The 14,824-nt window shown below is 32.0% G+C and overlaps 1 protein-coding gene across 4 annotated transcripts; it reads left to right on the top strand.

Annotated features, from left to right (window-relative positions):
- The first annotated feature begins 8,365 nt into the window (after positions 1 to 8,365).
- LOC114183752 (protein root UVB sensitive 5) lies at positions 8,366 to 14,794 on the top strand. 4 transcript variants are annotated; one of them, XR_003604514.1, is made up of 15 exons: positions 8,366 to 8,735; positions 9,119 to 9,178; positions 9,539 to 9,696; positions 9,821 to 9,921; positions 10,317 to 10,375; positions 10,524 to 10,570; positions 10,651 to 10,729; positions 10,825 to 10,897; positions 11,668 to 11,757; positions 12,480 to 12,539; positions 12,631 to 12,744; positions 13,167 to 13,227; positions 13,312 to 13,430; positions 13,549 to 13,646; positions 14,262 to 14,284. XR_003604514.1 is itself a non-coding variant. In XM_028070880.1 (15 exons), exons 1-15 carry the CDS (start codon positions 8,581 to 8,583, stop codon positions 14,496 to 14,498), a joined length of 1,506 nt encoding a protein of 501 aa, XP_027926681.1. In that variant the 5' UTR covers positions 8,372 to 8,580; the 3' UTR covers positions 14,499 to 14,794. The 4 variants fall into 4 exon arrangements, 2 of the variants coding, with proteins under 2 accessions (XP_027926682.1, XP_027926681.1); XR_003604515.1 differs by having other exon boundaries at positions 8,367 to 8,735; positions 13,312 to 13,481; positions 13,554 to 13,646; positions 14,262 to 14,308; XM_028070880.1 differs by having other exon boundaries at positions 8,372 to 8,735; positions 13,554 to 13,646; positions 14,262 to 14,794.
- The last annotated feature ends 30 nt before the right edge of the window (positions 14,795 to 14,824 follow it).

Raw genomic sequence — 14,824 nt, forward strand, 5'->3', positions numbered from 1 at the left:
AAAGTAGTTTTCTTGAATGAGTTATGATCATATGAAAAACTAAAAATTAATTTACATGATAAACTTGTGGTCTATCCTTGGGAAGAATGGAACCAACAACTGTATGAAGACAATGGTGCATTGTTCAATTCAAAGGGTCATATAAATATCCAAAAGATTCGTTCATGTAAAGATTTGACAGATCTATTTACAAAGTTTATACGAGATGAGAACTTTGGAGCAATTAGTTTACAAAATTGGATTTTGTTATCTCAATGATGTAAGTTTACTTGAAGAGGAGAAATAGAATATGTGATGAACAATATTGTATTAAACAATACAAAATCATGTATTCTTTTTCCTTCACTAGGTTTTATCCTAAATGGTTGTTCATAGTAAGATTTTGACGAGAGACATTCTCTTATTAATGAACACTCAATCAAGTGGGAATGTTATAAATTAATTATTGCCTATTGATTTGATATATTGATTAATTACTCTTTATGAAATTTAAATTTTTGTATTAAATTTTTGATTTACGGGTTACATCTTATATTTATAACTAGAACTTTTCTTATATGTAAAAAAACACACAAAAGATTTACTCTTTGTTATCTCTTCTTCTTTAACTTATTCTTACTATAACTATAGCTTAAATTTAGAACAGTTACAAATTATGTAACAAATAGTTAGATATTTTTAAATAAAATTCTTAGATTCTTGGAAAAACACTAATGAATTTAACTAATGATATTTTAATAGTCTATGTAAGGCCCATTTATTTCTGCCTAAATCCTTAAGGGCTACCCCAAAGTTGGTTGGGCCTAGGGCTGGCCCAAAAAGGGGGGGACCATACCCTAAGTCTGCCCTAGACTAATCTCTTCTCTCCATTCACAGAAATCGCAGTCGTCAAGCCCCTAACCTCTCCCCAGAAGCTTTGCTAGGGTTTACTCTATCCCAATCAAGCGAGTTTAGTTCATCTTCTTGATTCACGTAGGTACTCTGTGACTCATACGCCTTTTTCCCTTTCGTTGTTCATTTTTCCAGTTAGGGTTTCGTTGTAAGTTTATGTTAAGACTTATTCCGTGGTTCTGTTCCAGCTCGCCCATTCCTTCCTTGTACTGTTGCATCTCACTGTTCAAGTCGAACCCCTGTTCTAGCTAGTTCCAGGTAAGGGAAGCTAGATTTCACGTTTTTGATTCACTTTTAGTATGCGTTGTTTCTGTTTCGAGTCTCTGGTGCTAGTATGTTGTTTATGATGATGTGAAAATGTTTTGGGTGCTGTCATGAGTGAGTTCTTGATTGAATATGCATGGAACAGTGGTGGGAACTGATATATTCGCCTAGGCGAGCTCATCTCTCCAGGCGAGAATAGCGGGAACTCGCTCAGGTTTCTGCCCGAGCACTCGCCTAAGCGAGCGACTATATTTTTTGAGCGACAAACAGTCTCGCCTAGGCGAGACCGCCTCGCCTAAACGAGAAGTCGCGAAACCTTCCAGGGGCACTGTCGCAGTCTCGCCTAAGCGAGAGTCTGTAGCTTGAGCGAGACCTAGCTTGGATTTTGGCTGTGCTTCATTTTATGAATGTTGTCGGTTGTTGGATTGGCTGGATCATTGATTTATTGTATAAAGGGGGTGGATATGCATGTACTATGTATGTTATGGGTGGGAACTAATGATATGGTGATGAGCTTGGCATGGTATATATATGACTGGTGGTTGATCATGAATACTAAATGACATGTTAATGGTATGCATAGGAACTTCATGATTGGTTGGTTATGTATGAGTAAGGTTTGAGTAGGACGTAATCCCATGACCCTTGTAGTGGGGCTCATGGTGGTGTCTCATCATACGGACGTAATTTCATGGGCCCTTCTGGGGGAGTTCACGGTGGTGCCTCAGCGATAGGACATAATTCCATGAACCTCGAGGTGAGGGTTCACGGTGGTGCCTCGAGACCAAGACGTAATTCCACGAGGGTAACGTGGTGGTGCCTCAAGGCCAGGACGTAATTCCACGAAGGCCACGTGGTGGTGCCTCTTGTAAGGGTATAATTCCGCGAAGGCCTCGCGGTGACGCCTCACTGCTAGGACGTAATTCCACTGTCTCGTGGTGGTGCCTCATTGAGCGTATCCGGATAGTCAAGTTTTTGTGTCTTATATGGTTTGGTGCCTCATATGTGGATGTCTGCCATTTATGCCTGAATATGAAATTGTATGTGTCAACACCCAATTTCGTCCGGCTAAATAAATAATAGAATAAATAATAATAATTTGTTTTTTTCAGAAAAAGGTAAAAAAATAATAATAATAAATAAATAAATAAGTTTTCTCTTTGGTTTTTTTGCTTTGTCTAAATAATAATAATAAATAAATAAATAAATAAATAAAAAGAAAAAAAGCTTTGTTTTAATCTTGTATGTATTTTCTTTTGAGGCTTTTGTTTCTATTTTAGCCCAAAATACTCTATACACACACACACCGTTTTTCTTGCAACTAATGGTAGCCCAAAATTTAGTTTTCGCACCCCCATTCTATGCTTTGTCGTTTCTGCTCCAGATTAAGAAGTTAGTCTAATAATTAGAAACATAATATGCTCTAATATTTAGAATTATTTACTCTGATTTTGTGCTCTGATTTTTATGACATCTCCTTTTCCAGATGAGGAAAATATTAATATGTTTCTCAAGAATATCTTTTTTGTAACTATAATTAATCTGTCCTTATCACGTTTGATTTTGTGCTCTGATTTTATTACACCTTTTTTCCCATATAGAGAAAGTAGTAATATAATTCAAAACAAAATCTCTTTTACTAATTAAAATTAATTTTGTTGATCACGTTTGATTTTGTGCTCTGTTTTTTTATATGATTTGATTCCCATTTTGTAATAATTTTAAGACCAGTTCTTGCCTTTTAAAACTCATTGTAATTAAAGCAGACCTTTACAATGTTGTGTATATAAACCCATCAGAAGAAGAAGAAATTAACTTTTTCTCAAAAATTTCTAGAGCCCTCTTTCACTCTAAGCACACATTCTCTTTTAACCCTCGCACATAAAAAAAAAACCCACTCACCCTCAATCGCCACCCCCACGTGCTTCTTAGTGTTCTAACGCAGCTATTGTAAGTCTGATCTCCCATTCAGGTTCGCAAATTTTTTTTTATTATTTGTGTCATGCAGTATTTCTCGAGATGTTTTTTTATCTTGGTTGAACTTGATGTTTTCACTATTTCTTTTGATATAAAAAAAAAACTTTATTGTCATGCTTTTTGGGGTTCATTAGTATTATAATTAAGGTTTTGTTGATTGCTTTGGGTTGTGAACATTGTTGCGCGAGTAAGTGAGAGATATCATGTTTTGATGTTGTATGAATATGTTGTGCCATATTTTTTTCATGTTAAGGGTTGTATTTTTTTTCATATTAAGATAATATGTTTAATCCTAAAACGTTATTTCCTAATCTTTTATTCATTTTTTTTCCTAATGTTTTCATAAATTGTGAATATAAAATAGTCAAATTTTGTTGGGTATCAATGTCTTATTTTGAAAGTTTTTCTAAAGGAGGTAATAACAAATAAATAATTTAAATACCTTTTTAACTTTTAAAATGTATAAGTGCTCGTGTGACCGCTCGCGTCGACTTAGTACTTAATACCTTCGCTTTTCTATAAGATTACTAAAAAATACAAAATTTTCAAATATTAGAAAAGAGTGATATCAACATCTTCGAACAAATTATTTTCAAAAAGTCTTTTTCATAAAGAACGTGACCCTGATTCTCCATTATGAATGGAGATTCGTAGGAGCAAGGAGTAATCCTTGTCGGGCCCAAAAAATAAAAAAAAAATCTTTTTTTGTTTCCTTTGTTTTTCTTTGTCATCTTTATTTATTTACTTATTTATTATTGTTAATTTATTATTATTATTTTTTATTTTTTTTATTTTGTTTTATTTATTTATAACTTATTTATTTATTTATTTTAAAAAAAATAAGTATTTAAAGGAGACCACATCAATTTATATTTTAATTAAAGGTACCGTCTTAGGATGGACGTTGTAGGGTACTAACACCTTCCTTACGCGTAATTAACTCCCGTACCCCCAATATCTGTTTTCGTAGACCTTGTTCTTTTTTATGGTTTTTCATAGTTTCCTATAATAACTATGGTGGCGACTCCAAAACTCTTTTTTACAAAAATTTATTTTTTTGGTTCGTCATCCCGTCGCGATTTCGGTCGTGACAGATGACGACTCCACTGGCTTACCCTTTGCTTACCCTTTGCTTGTTTGTATGATTGTGTGTGGTTTCTTCCTTTGCGATGATCATCAACCTTGTTGATGTGAGCAGATGTGAGAACCTCTGGCAGTGGTAATAATAGAGATGTTGCGGTTTGATGATATCTTGGACGACTATCAGACTCATTATGGAGGGGCCTCAGCGTTTGGAGTTTAGTAGTAGTAGTAGTTTCACTCGCTCTTGGCGAGTTTTGTATCTCGTTTAGGCCTGTGGAGCCTCTTCCTTTTGTTATGGATACGTTGGGATACTGTGTATGTCATATTTCGTCTTTCCGCACTCTCTGGATATTTAATATATGTGGTGTTTATTTAAATTGATTTTATCTAATTAATTGGGACGTTACAGTCTTGATAACAATTAATTAGTTTGGGTAAAAGAATATCTGTATTTAATGAATGATAACCCTATTTAAATACATTAAATGATTATAAGAATATATGTATATTAAGGTTGAGAGGATGATATTTGTTCTTCTTTTTTCATTCTTTAATTCCTTTTTCTTTTATATAATTCCAGTTCCCAACTCCAAAGTGGAGAGCGTAAATGTGCAATTCATTCACACAAAAGTTATTAACCTCACGTTTGTTACGAAATTAAATTATTGCCCCACTAAACACGTCTATCACGAATTTGTGCGTTTAGGAACATAATTAGGAAATTAAAGTCTTGTTCAGTAAACACGTCTCTCACCAATTTGTGAGTTTAGAAACATAATTAGGAAATTAAAGTCTTGCTAAATACACGGTTTCTTTGACTCAAATTTCACAATTGTATGTAGCAAGTAATACTTATTCAAAAATATTCATATTTTTTAAAAAATTATCGATTAGAGTAATTTCAGCGTATAATTACACCATTTTAATAAGAATTAACGTACACCTATGATATTAAATTTTGTAATTCAAATAAAAGTCAAATATATAAACATATTTTAATACAATAAGTGTATTAATAAGTATGTGTATAAAATAATCGGTGTTAAAATCCAAAAATTTGAAATTGGCAGAAAATAAGAAAAAGAAAAGATGGAGCCTTAGATTAGTTTGGCTATTTGTTCTCGATATATCTAATTCGAGTTTATGACTCCGAAGAAATAAATAACTAATGAATATATTTCCCTTTTATATAATATATGTTTTTTATAAAATTTTATTTTCTTAATACACATAATATAATTGATAGATTGTAAATCCTTGTTTCAATTTTATATTTTAAAATTATAAAACTTTTTCCATGTCTTTTATTTGTAAAACGAAAAAAGTTATAAAGTTGACCAAAATGTTAGGTTTCTATACAGTGAGCAAATTAATTACAGGTTGGCTGCGGAACTGTAACTGATCTCGTCTGATTTCCAAAGCCTAACTTTACTGTGCTTATCTAAAATAAATCATACATTTGGAAAAGCTATTTAAAAAATTACTTTTAAATTTTTTGATTATGAAATATTGTATTATTAATAATTATGTTGATAAAATTAATAGTTAAGTAAAACTTAAGACATTTATATTTTAAAATTCGAGGAACTCTTAAATTATTAAATTGGGTTGTTGAAATTTGTCGTGAATCACATAAAGCGTTTATTTTAAAAATAATATATTTGTGTTTCGTATTAGTGACATTTAAGAGGCGGCGAAATTCTAAATAGGATTAAATTGTTTATATTTTTTAAAGCAATAAAATTAGTTTTAAATTTTTTAAAATATGTCATGTTTTCTTAATACATGATTTTATCACCTCCTAGATTAGTAAGAGCGACAAAATATCACGTAATCTGAAAATTTTAAGAATTACATCTGAGAAAAACTAGAAAAATTAAAATAATTTTTTTATTTAAAATACTCATTATTTCATTCATTCGGGACTATCCTAAATTCTTTGTAGATAAAGTTAGAAGTGCATAGAAAAAGAGAATGACTTATTCAATTTATCTCCCACCCATTTTCAGAATAGTATTTGTTATTTACTTAATGGTCTCTGTCCAAACTTGACTACTTTTATTTAAAAAAGTTTGACTTTTAAACTTGTCAATTGGATCTTGTTTCCTAAAAGTAAAGGCCACGTTTTGGGTCACAAATGACGTGACAGGTAATAATGAAGAGAAAGCTATGACTTATAACTTCCAACTCACATATCATTTATATTCACATTTGGTAGAAATTAATTAATATTAATGCTATAATTGCCATTTAGAAATTTGTTATACTTGAAGTGAACCTAAAGTTAAACATTTTACTGTTCGGATATTACATATAAGTAACTATATGCATTTGAAACATTTGTTTAATAGATTTCTAGAACCATCACATGACATGTCATATATATATATATATATATATATATATATATATATAATAGATTTCTAGAACCATCACATGACATGTCATATATATATATATATATATATATATATATAAGGGTTAAGTATGTTTTTAGTCCCTGAACTTTGGTCTAAAATTGGAATTCATCCCTCGTCGAAACTTTGATAAATTTTGGTCCTTAAACTTTAAAAATGAATGAATATAGTCCTTTTAACCCAATTTTGTTAACTTTTTTTAAGTTTTAAACGCATTTCTCAGTAAATATTGGAGTTATTTACACCTTTTGACACATTTTCAACTCAATATTTACTGAGAAATGCGTTCGAAACGTAAAAAAAAAGTTAACAAAATTGGGTTAAAAGGACTAATCCATTCATTTTTAAAGTTTAGGGACCAAAATTTATCAAAGTTTTGACCAGGGACGAATTTCAATTTTGAGTCAAAGTTCAGGGACTAAAAACATACTTAACCCTATATATAATATCTTACAGGATGTATTATGATGAAAAGTCAAATTGATTTGAGAGATGAAGAAAAGATTATAATGTTGTTTGGATTAATAGATTTGGGAAGATAAATAAATAGATTTAAGGGAAAAATTTGTAAAAGTTTATAAATGATAGGATGGATGTGATAATTAAAAAAATTGTATTAATAAATTTTAAAAAATATTAATTTTTTTGTATTAAAAATAAAATAAAAATAAATTAAATTTAGTTGAAATTAATTTTTAGTTAATAGAAAATATGAATTATTTTTTAAAATAAACATTTTATTATATGTAATTAATTTAAAATAATGTATAATTGGTTTAAAATAATTTCCTTTTAAATATTGAATTTAAAAAATTATTAATACCATTAATTAATTAATTTTGTCAGTATTACATTGATTAGTAATTTAAACAATAATATTATCGTAAACAACTCCAAGTTAGGGACCGCCTACATACTGCAACAAAAATAAAAAGACATAATTGATTCTCTACTTCAAAACTCTTTCAAAAGGCACAAATTCCCATATCCAACTAACTTTTGTCTCATTCTATCCTCATTAGATAGAATGAAATTCATTAAAAAGAAAGGGGTGTAGGGGTAACATTTTATTATAATTTTAGTGAAATGTAATTTTGGATTTATGAATTGTATAGGCGTGCAAAAAGAAAGAAATGTAGGCCTAGCCATTAGGCCGAAAATAAAATATGATGGTATCTATTAAGCCCAAGGGTCTTACTACTATACCCTAATATTTTCTTCATACACCCTATAACCCTATCTATGAAAACGGTCTAACTACCTTCATTAAAAATATTAGAAATCCTAATATTCCCTCATTCTTTCCCCCTACTAAAATTGAAAAATGTTACCATGGGGAATCTCTTTAGACTTGGTTTCTTTCAAATTTGTATTTTGCCTTCTGAATTATCTTTTAATTTTGTATTACAGATTATACAATATAAAATATATTTTACATTTTGAATTGTTTTTCAAATTTATATTATTGATTATATAATTCAAAATATAAATTTACATTATAAATTGTAAATAAATTTATATTATTAATTATATAATTTAAAAAATACAAATATTATGTAATTCGAAATATGTTAAATTAATATTTTCGAATTTCAGTGTAATCCGTACAATCCAAAATTATAACTAAAACATACACACAAATCTTACATATCCTTTTTTATTAGTTTTAACATGGGTTCAATTGGAATTTAAGAAAATATGGAGGGTAGTAAGAAAACATGGGTGTAGAAAGAAATTACCAAAGTCCAAAACTAAATTCGGCCATATCAGTTAGCTTGACTATTGGTTCGTTCTTGACTCGTGGCGCGTTCTTCTCTTCCAGTTTTGGAGATAGTGTTAATCATATTAGTTTCAGCCAGACACAGAAGAAGCAAGAACCAAACTCTTTGATATTTTTACTGTTTCACAATTAAAACATAGGAAGCTTCGAAGTTTTTCGTTTCTTGCAATGTCTCACACCTTGCAATTTTCATTCTCTTCAAGTGCATTCAATTCTTCAATGAAGGTGGAGAAGATGAAGATAAAGAGACTTAGAATTCGTTGCTTTCGTGTTCTATGCTCTTCTGAGCGCTCCAGTTTCGAAGATAATGCTGATAATGCGGGGTTTGATACTTCTTTCTTTGGAAGTTTTGTTTTGCTAAGAAAATGGTAGATTTTTGTGCGGACAATGTTGACTTTTTCTCTTTACCCAAAAATTATAGTAGTTTATGGAGGATGAGGGGACGTGGATAACTTATCTCTTATAGAGAGGAAAATGGAAGAATTACCTTTGGAAAAAAGAAATTTTGCAAGTTGATGAAATATTTTACAGTGACCAATTTCATTCAACAAAATTATGGATAAGTTATCCGTGTGTGACAGGAAAAAAGTGATTATGGAGAATTTTTTCCGGGTTAACTTGCTTAAACGAACCAAACTTTTGAATTGGGGTCTGTTTCACTATTACAACAAACTATTATAGTACTATTTTATTTTCTTTGTTTCAGAGGTCAGGTTTCATCTCGGGTGATCTTGGTGGAGAGATATAGCAATGGTACTGCGAAGAGGTTTTTGCTCAACTTTACCAAAATTTGGGTTCTGTTCTTCATTTTCTTTTTAAATTCTGTAAGTGTACATGCATGAAGGTTTCTGTTTTAGTAGAATACTACTAACATTCTGTAAGTGTACATTCATGAACGCTACTTCACATTGTACTTCGTAAGAAAACGTGAATGAAATACTAAAATCTGCATGCATCAAGTATGAACAAAATGGAAATAGTGGTCTGTGTTTGGTTGTTCCTGAGAATATTCTAGCAACCTCTTGTGCTGTTCACTTTTTCGCCCTTTCCTTAATTACATAAATTTTACTTTGGTTGTCTTCTACAAACAGGCTTCAACTATTACATCTCCTCCTCTTATAAGCAGATATGTATTAGGTGATGATTCGCAATTGCAAACTTTTCTTGTTGACGATGGAAGGTCTACTAGGCCAAACAGGTTTCAGGATTCCCATTCCTCTGATGAAAGACTATCGTGGCTTCCAGACACAATCAAAGATTTTATCCTACCAGCAGGCTTTCCAGGTGGTTAACCTTTAAACACTTTATGGGATGTTTCAGAGAGAACCTTCTGGAGTTTTAGCTTCAGTAATTATGCAAAGTTGGAGGCAAATAATTTGCTTACTTAACTTTGTCAGTCATGATGCAGGATCAGTTTCAGATGATTACTTGCATTACATGTTACTACAGTTCCCTACCAATGTGACTGGATGGATCTGTCACACCCTTGTAACTTCGAGTCTTCTAAAGGCATGCCAATCTTGCTCAAACTACTGATTTTTTTCTCAAAGATGTTGTAGTGCGTTTGGCATGCTTACTGTTGAAACTGATAATTAGTACACTGCACAAAGCCCTGTTGTGCATGTCAGGGAGGTTTAATCTCAAATAAAATCATTAGAGATGGTTTTGTCATGTACTTGCTACTTGAGTACATTCTCTAATAGTGATTAAAGTTTCCTGATATATGGTCGGAGGTTATGTCCTTTGAAATCTGTTAGTACTAACCGTCTGGATCTAACATTTTGCATTTGTATGTTCTCCATAACAATGTTTTCTTTTCCTTAAAATTACTTCTTTAGCACATAAATGCAAGGAATGATGACTGTGCTTTCTATCTGTCGTGTCAAATTTCTACTTAACTACAGGCTGTTGGTGTTGGCTCTTTCTCTGGAAGCACAGCGGCTGCTTCTGCTGCTGCCATCAGGTGACTCATAAATTTTAGAGCCTATGCTTTTGCATACAAATACAACATTTATATGCATATAGTAGTATCATAAATAATTTCATGCTGCCATTATTTGTCAATGTAATTTGTATGTTGTTAATTTTATGATCTTGCTCTATAACTTTAGATGGGTCTCAAAGGATGGCATTGGAGCCGTAGGACGCTTATTCATTGGTATGGCATTCACAAAGTAAGCTGAAAGAACCAGAAGATGTGGATTTTTACTTTTAGCTAAATGTTGCTCTTTTTGACAGGTGGGAGGTTTGGAAGTCTTTTTGATGATGACCCCAAGCAATGGAGAATGTACGCAGACTTCATTGGCAGTGCTGGAAGGTCTGTGTAGTATGCCTTGTTTTCCTATGCAAACATGAAAATAAATTCTGGCCCTAGAGAGAGAGAGAGTCTTACACTGCTGACATCTCATGCAGCATTTTTGATCTGACAACCCAACTATATCCTGGCTATTTCCTTCCTTTGGCATCTCTTGGAAATCTTACCAAGGTACTTTATTGTGCATCTTTACTCTATTAAAAGAACTACTATTATTAATTAATATTATAAAGATATGGAATTAAAAGGGAACAGCTAATGGATAATGATTAACTTTGGATCAATATCATTCAATGGCTATCCTTGTCCTGCTACTAACTTTTTTATTGTTCAAGGAGGAAAATAAATAAAAATATCATAGAATTCTATCCCCAAAAGGAGAAAAAAAGCAAAGAAGGTCAGAAAGACAGGGAATGAGGGTGAATAGAATAGAAAACAGACACAAGATACTCATCTCTTGTTTATTTGGCAGAATGGAATAGATATATTGATATCTGACGTGGTTGTGCATTTTCTAAGCATAGATAAATTATATTCAGCTATGCACAGAACGTATAACATTGGTTTTTACTTAGAGGGGTGGTTGGTTTCGTGCCATTTTTATCCTTCTTTACACTGAGAGTTTGACCTTTCCTTATACCCTTTTTTATCTTTCTCTTCACATTCTAAATGAATATTGGCTACCATTTTGTTCTTGCTCTTCTGTGCATCCTCCCAAACAAGTTCCTAGCAATAGAGTCAAAATGTTCACTTCCAAGCCCACCTTAAAAGAGGATTACCACTTCGAAAATAAGTAGTTATGACAAATTCTTTTTTTAACATAAAACCTGAAAATAGTGATTTAAAAGCAGTTGTAATTCCACAGTTAAATGTTTGCAGATGGATTGCTTAATATCCAATTTATATATGATAGTGTAATTTTCTGCGTGATATTCAAACAGGCTGTAGCAAGAGGACTAAAAGATCCCTCTTTTCGCGTGATTCAAAACCACTTTGCAATTTCAGGAAATGTAGGAGAAGTAGCAGCAAAGGTATACTCTCACATTTTAAACTTAGAATTGAAATCCGTAATTTCTGGTAATAGTATTTTATTGTGATTAAACATCTAGAAAGCCTCTAGGGTTTTATGAAAATTGCATTGGTATTTCTTATTCTCATGCATTCAAGTATTAATTTAAATGTTGATCTCTCCCTCCATGAATGTTTCTCATATGAAGAAAATTTCCTTATGGTGCTCCCTTTATTAAAGCAATGAGGGAGGCTGATTTTATTTCTTAATTTATATTCACCTTCTTCTTGTCTCAATCCAAAAACTGTAATGAGCCTCTTGGGTGGGGATTAATTCACCAAACTAATCAATCATATATAAGTGTTATTTGCCTCTGTTAAGGAAGTAAGCACTAAAAAGCAGTTATGGACGCAATGAGGCTGATATTATGCTACTAATAGCAAGATGCCTTAAGTAAGAAGTCTTAATATAACCTACCTAATCTTCATGACAAAAAGAAATCATTACTTATTTTATTTATTCTTAGTTACATATACCAGTTATGCCAAAGCTTTTAATATATTCTTAGACAAATCTTTGAGCCAGAAAGCCAAATCAAGATGATGGTTGGACCTAGAGTGGACTGGTCTATACAATGTTATTCACTACATAGTTTTGTGACTTGATTCACCAATTGTCAGTGTACGAAAGTCTGGAAAACGTAAAGGTTTTTCCTCACACAATTGTTTCCTCAAAATTTCTCAGGAAGAAGTTTGGGAAGTGGTTGCTCAACTGGTTGGCCTTGCTTTAGGCATTTTGATTCTGGTAAAATTCATACATTTTCTGGAGGGCTTTGATTCTTGGCACCATGACGCTGTTAGTTGACAGGTTCCATTATTTTATTTTATTTTTGTAGGATACACCTGGCCTTGTAAAATCATATGGTGTACTTTCGTTAACTTGGTTGAGTATGCGAGTTCTGCATCTTTGGCTACGCTATGAATCACTTTCAGTTCTTCAGTTTAACACAGTAAGAATGCACTGTATAATATAATATGGAATCTAATGCATATAAATCTCTATGCTGGTAGAAAGACCTTTCATATTGGACTTCCAATAAGATATTGATTTATAATATCACTAATGATAACCGTTCTGTTTCCCATTTTTCTTGCTTTGTGGCTTATTTATTTGCCAAAATCAAGAGGGAAACAATTATCGGAAAGATAATGAATGAATTTGGATTCTATGCTGCACAACAGAGATGCTATATTTTTTGTTTTTCTTTATCTCTAACATAGATAGGTACCAAATATTGTCCGTGTATGAGGTTCAAATACATAGGATCATAAGACTATCTTCTAGCTACATCCCTTCCGTTTCTCTAAACAATAAAGGAGAAAATCCACTTATATTTGTTTAGTTATTTATCTTTTGTGTACCTATTTGCAGATAAATCTAAAGCGTGCTCGCATACTGATAAAATCATACATGTTACATTCTACTGTTCCAGGTTACATTCAGACAAATTCAATGATATGCTGCATCAGTTATTTCTCTTCACGTATGTTCAAATTGCCAAATGGTTTTATTTCAGGATGCACAGATTGCAACAGAGAAGAGAATATATTAATTTGGCCACAGTTCATGAAGCCAAAAATAATTTTTGGCTTGCCATTGGAGAAAATGGACGGTGTGGAGAGATCTCACTTTATGGTATAAGACCTATTGCTGCTATTGTCACAATTTTATGAAGCAAACCAAGAGGTTCATAATTATTTTCTGTTTTGTTCAAATAAAGCGCTGTCAGAATCGTATAATTATGTTATAATAGAACAGGTGGAGGCACTTCTGAAGTTATATGCAAGTGAGAAATATATTCTCATGGTGAATCAGCAACCAGAAGATTTGAGGTTTTATGTTTCTTTCAAGGTATGCTTTAAATTCCCTTGTGAGAATTAACTGAAAAACAATCTTCATTCTACATAAATTTTATCATTATTATTATTCATGACATGACCATTCACCCAACAACTTAAGCCACTTGGGATATTTAGTGGTTTATAGTATTTATATACTCTTTTGACCAAATTCTTAGGAATTTGATCCTTGTCACCACCATTCATTAATAAAAAGTTGAATTTTTTGACAAGTGGTTCTGTTCATTGGTCCATACTTCTAGCCCATAAGGCCTATTATGTGAGGGGACGCGTATCTGCTGCATTGTCTTCGTTGCCTCAAGTTGATGCTTCTCCAAATTTCCAAAGAGTATAGAAATATCTAAAAAAGAATACTAGCTGCCACCTCAAGGACTAACTTGACAACATAATTGAGGTTGTAAAGTAGCAAGGAAAAAAGTATTAATGACATGAAGAAAAAGCATATAGAAGAAGCAACTTGAAGAATCAAACACAAAACAGTAATATGGGGAAATGCTGTTATGCGTCTTTGAGATGGGAATTTTAGAATTACTTATGGAATTTAGAAAAATCTATTTTTTTAGCTGGATATGTTTACTGTACCTTCTCATTGATAATGAAACTGCAGGTTGGAGCCACAAGTGTTTCAGTATTACGAAGTGTATGGCAGACTTTCTGGTTGAGTGAGAACTGGGATAGTGATGTTAATATTTGTGATCAAATAGCTAACAGCCTAATGGAATTGGAAGAAAGGTTTGAGGATTTCATTCAAAAGTTGAAAGATGCAGAATGGGACACTCAGCAATTAAATTTGAAGGTTCCAAAAAACCTCTTTATTGATGATGGTAATACCAATCCCCTCTAAATTCTAAATTGATGAAGCTGAGGATGTTCTATAATGCAAAATCATATGACCATCATGAGGTCCTTCTTTAGAGTGGAGGCATAAATGAAATTGTAGATTTTGTAAGCAGTTTTGCAAGCATTCAGATCAAGATAGTATATTCACACGCAGACATTCAACTAAGGTGGACACAGTATTTATGTTGGCCAATTGGCTTGTATTAACTCATTGAATACCAAATACCCTCTTTGATACTTCATAGGGAGGCTCCTGTTGTAAACCGTTTGTTCTCAATTTTGTTTAAAATATTTCTTGTATGCATTTTTTCTGGACAAAGCTCATTCATG

The sequence above is a fragment of the Vigna unguiculata genome, chromosome 5 (assembly GCF_004118075.2).
Source record: "Vigna unguiculata cultivar IT97K-499-35 chromosome 5, ASM411807v1, whole genome shotgun sequence".
NCBI classification, from domain to species: Eukaryota; Viridiplantae; Streptophyta; class Magnoliopsida; order Fabales; family Fabaceae; genus Vigna; species Vigna unguiculata.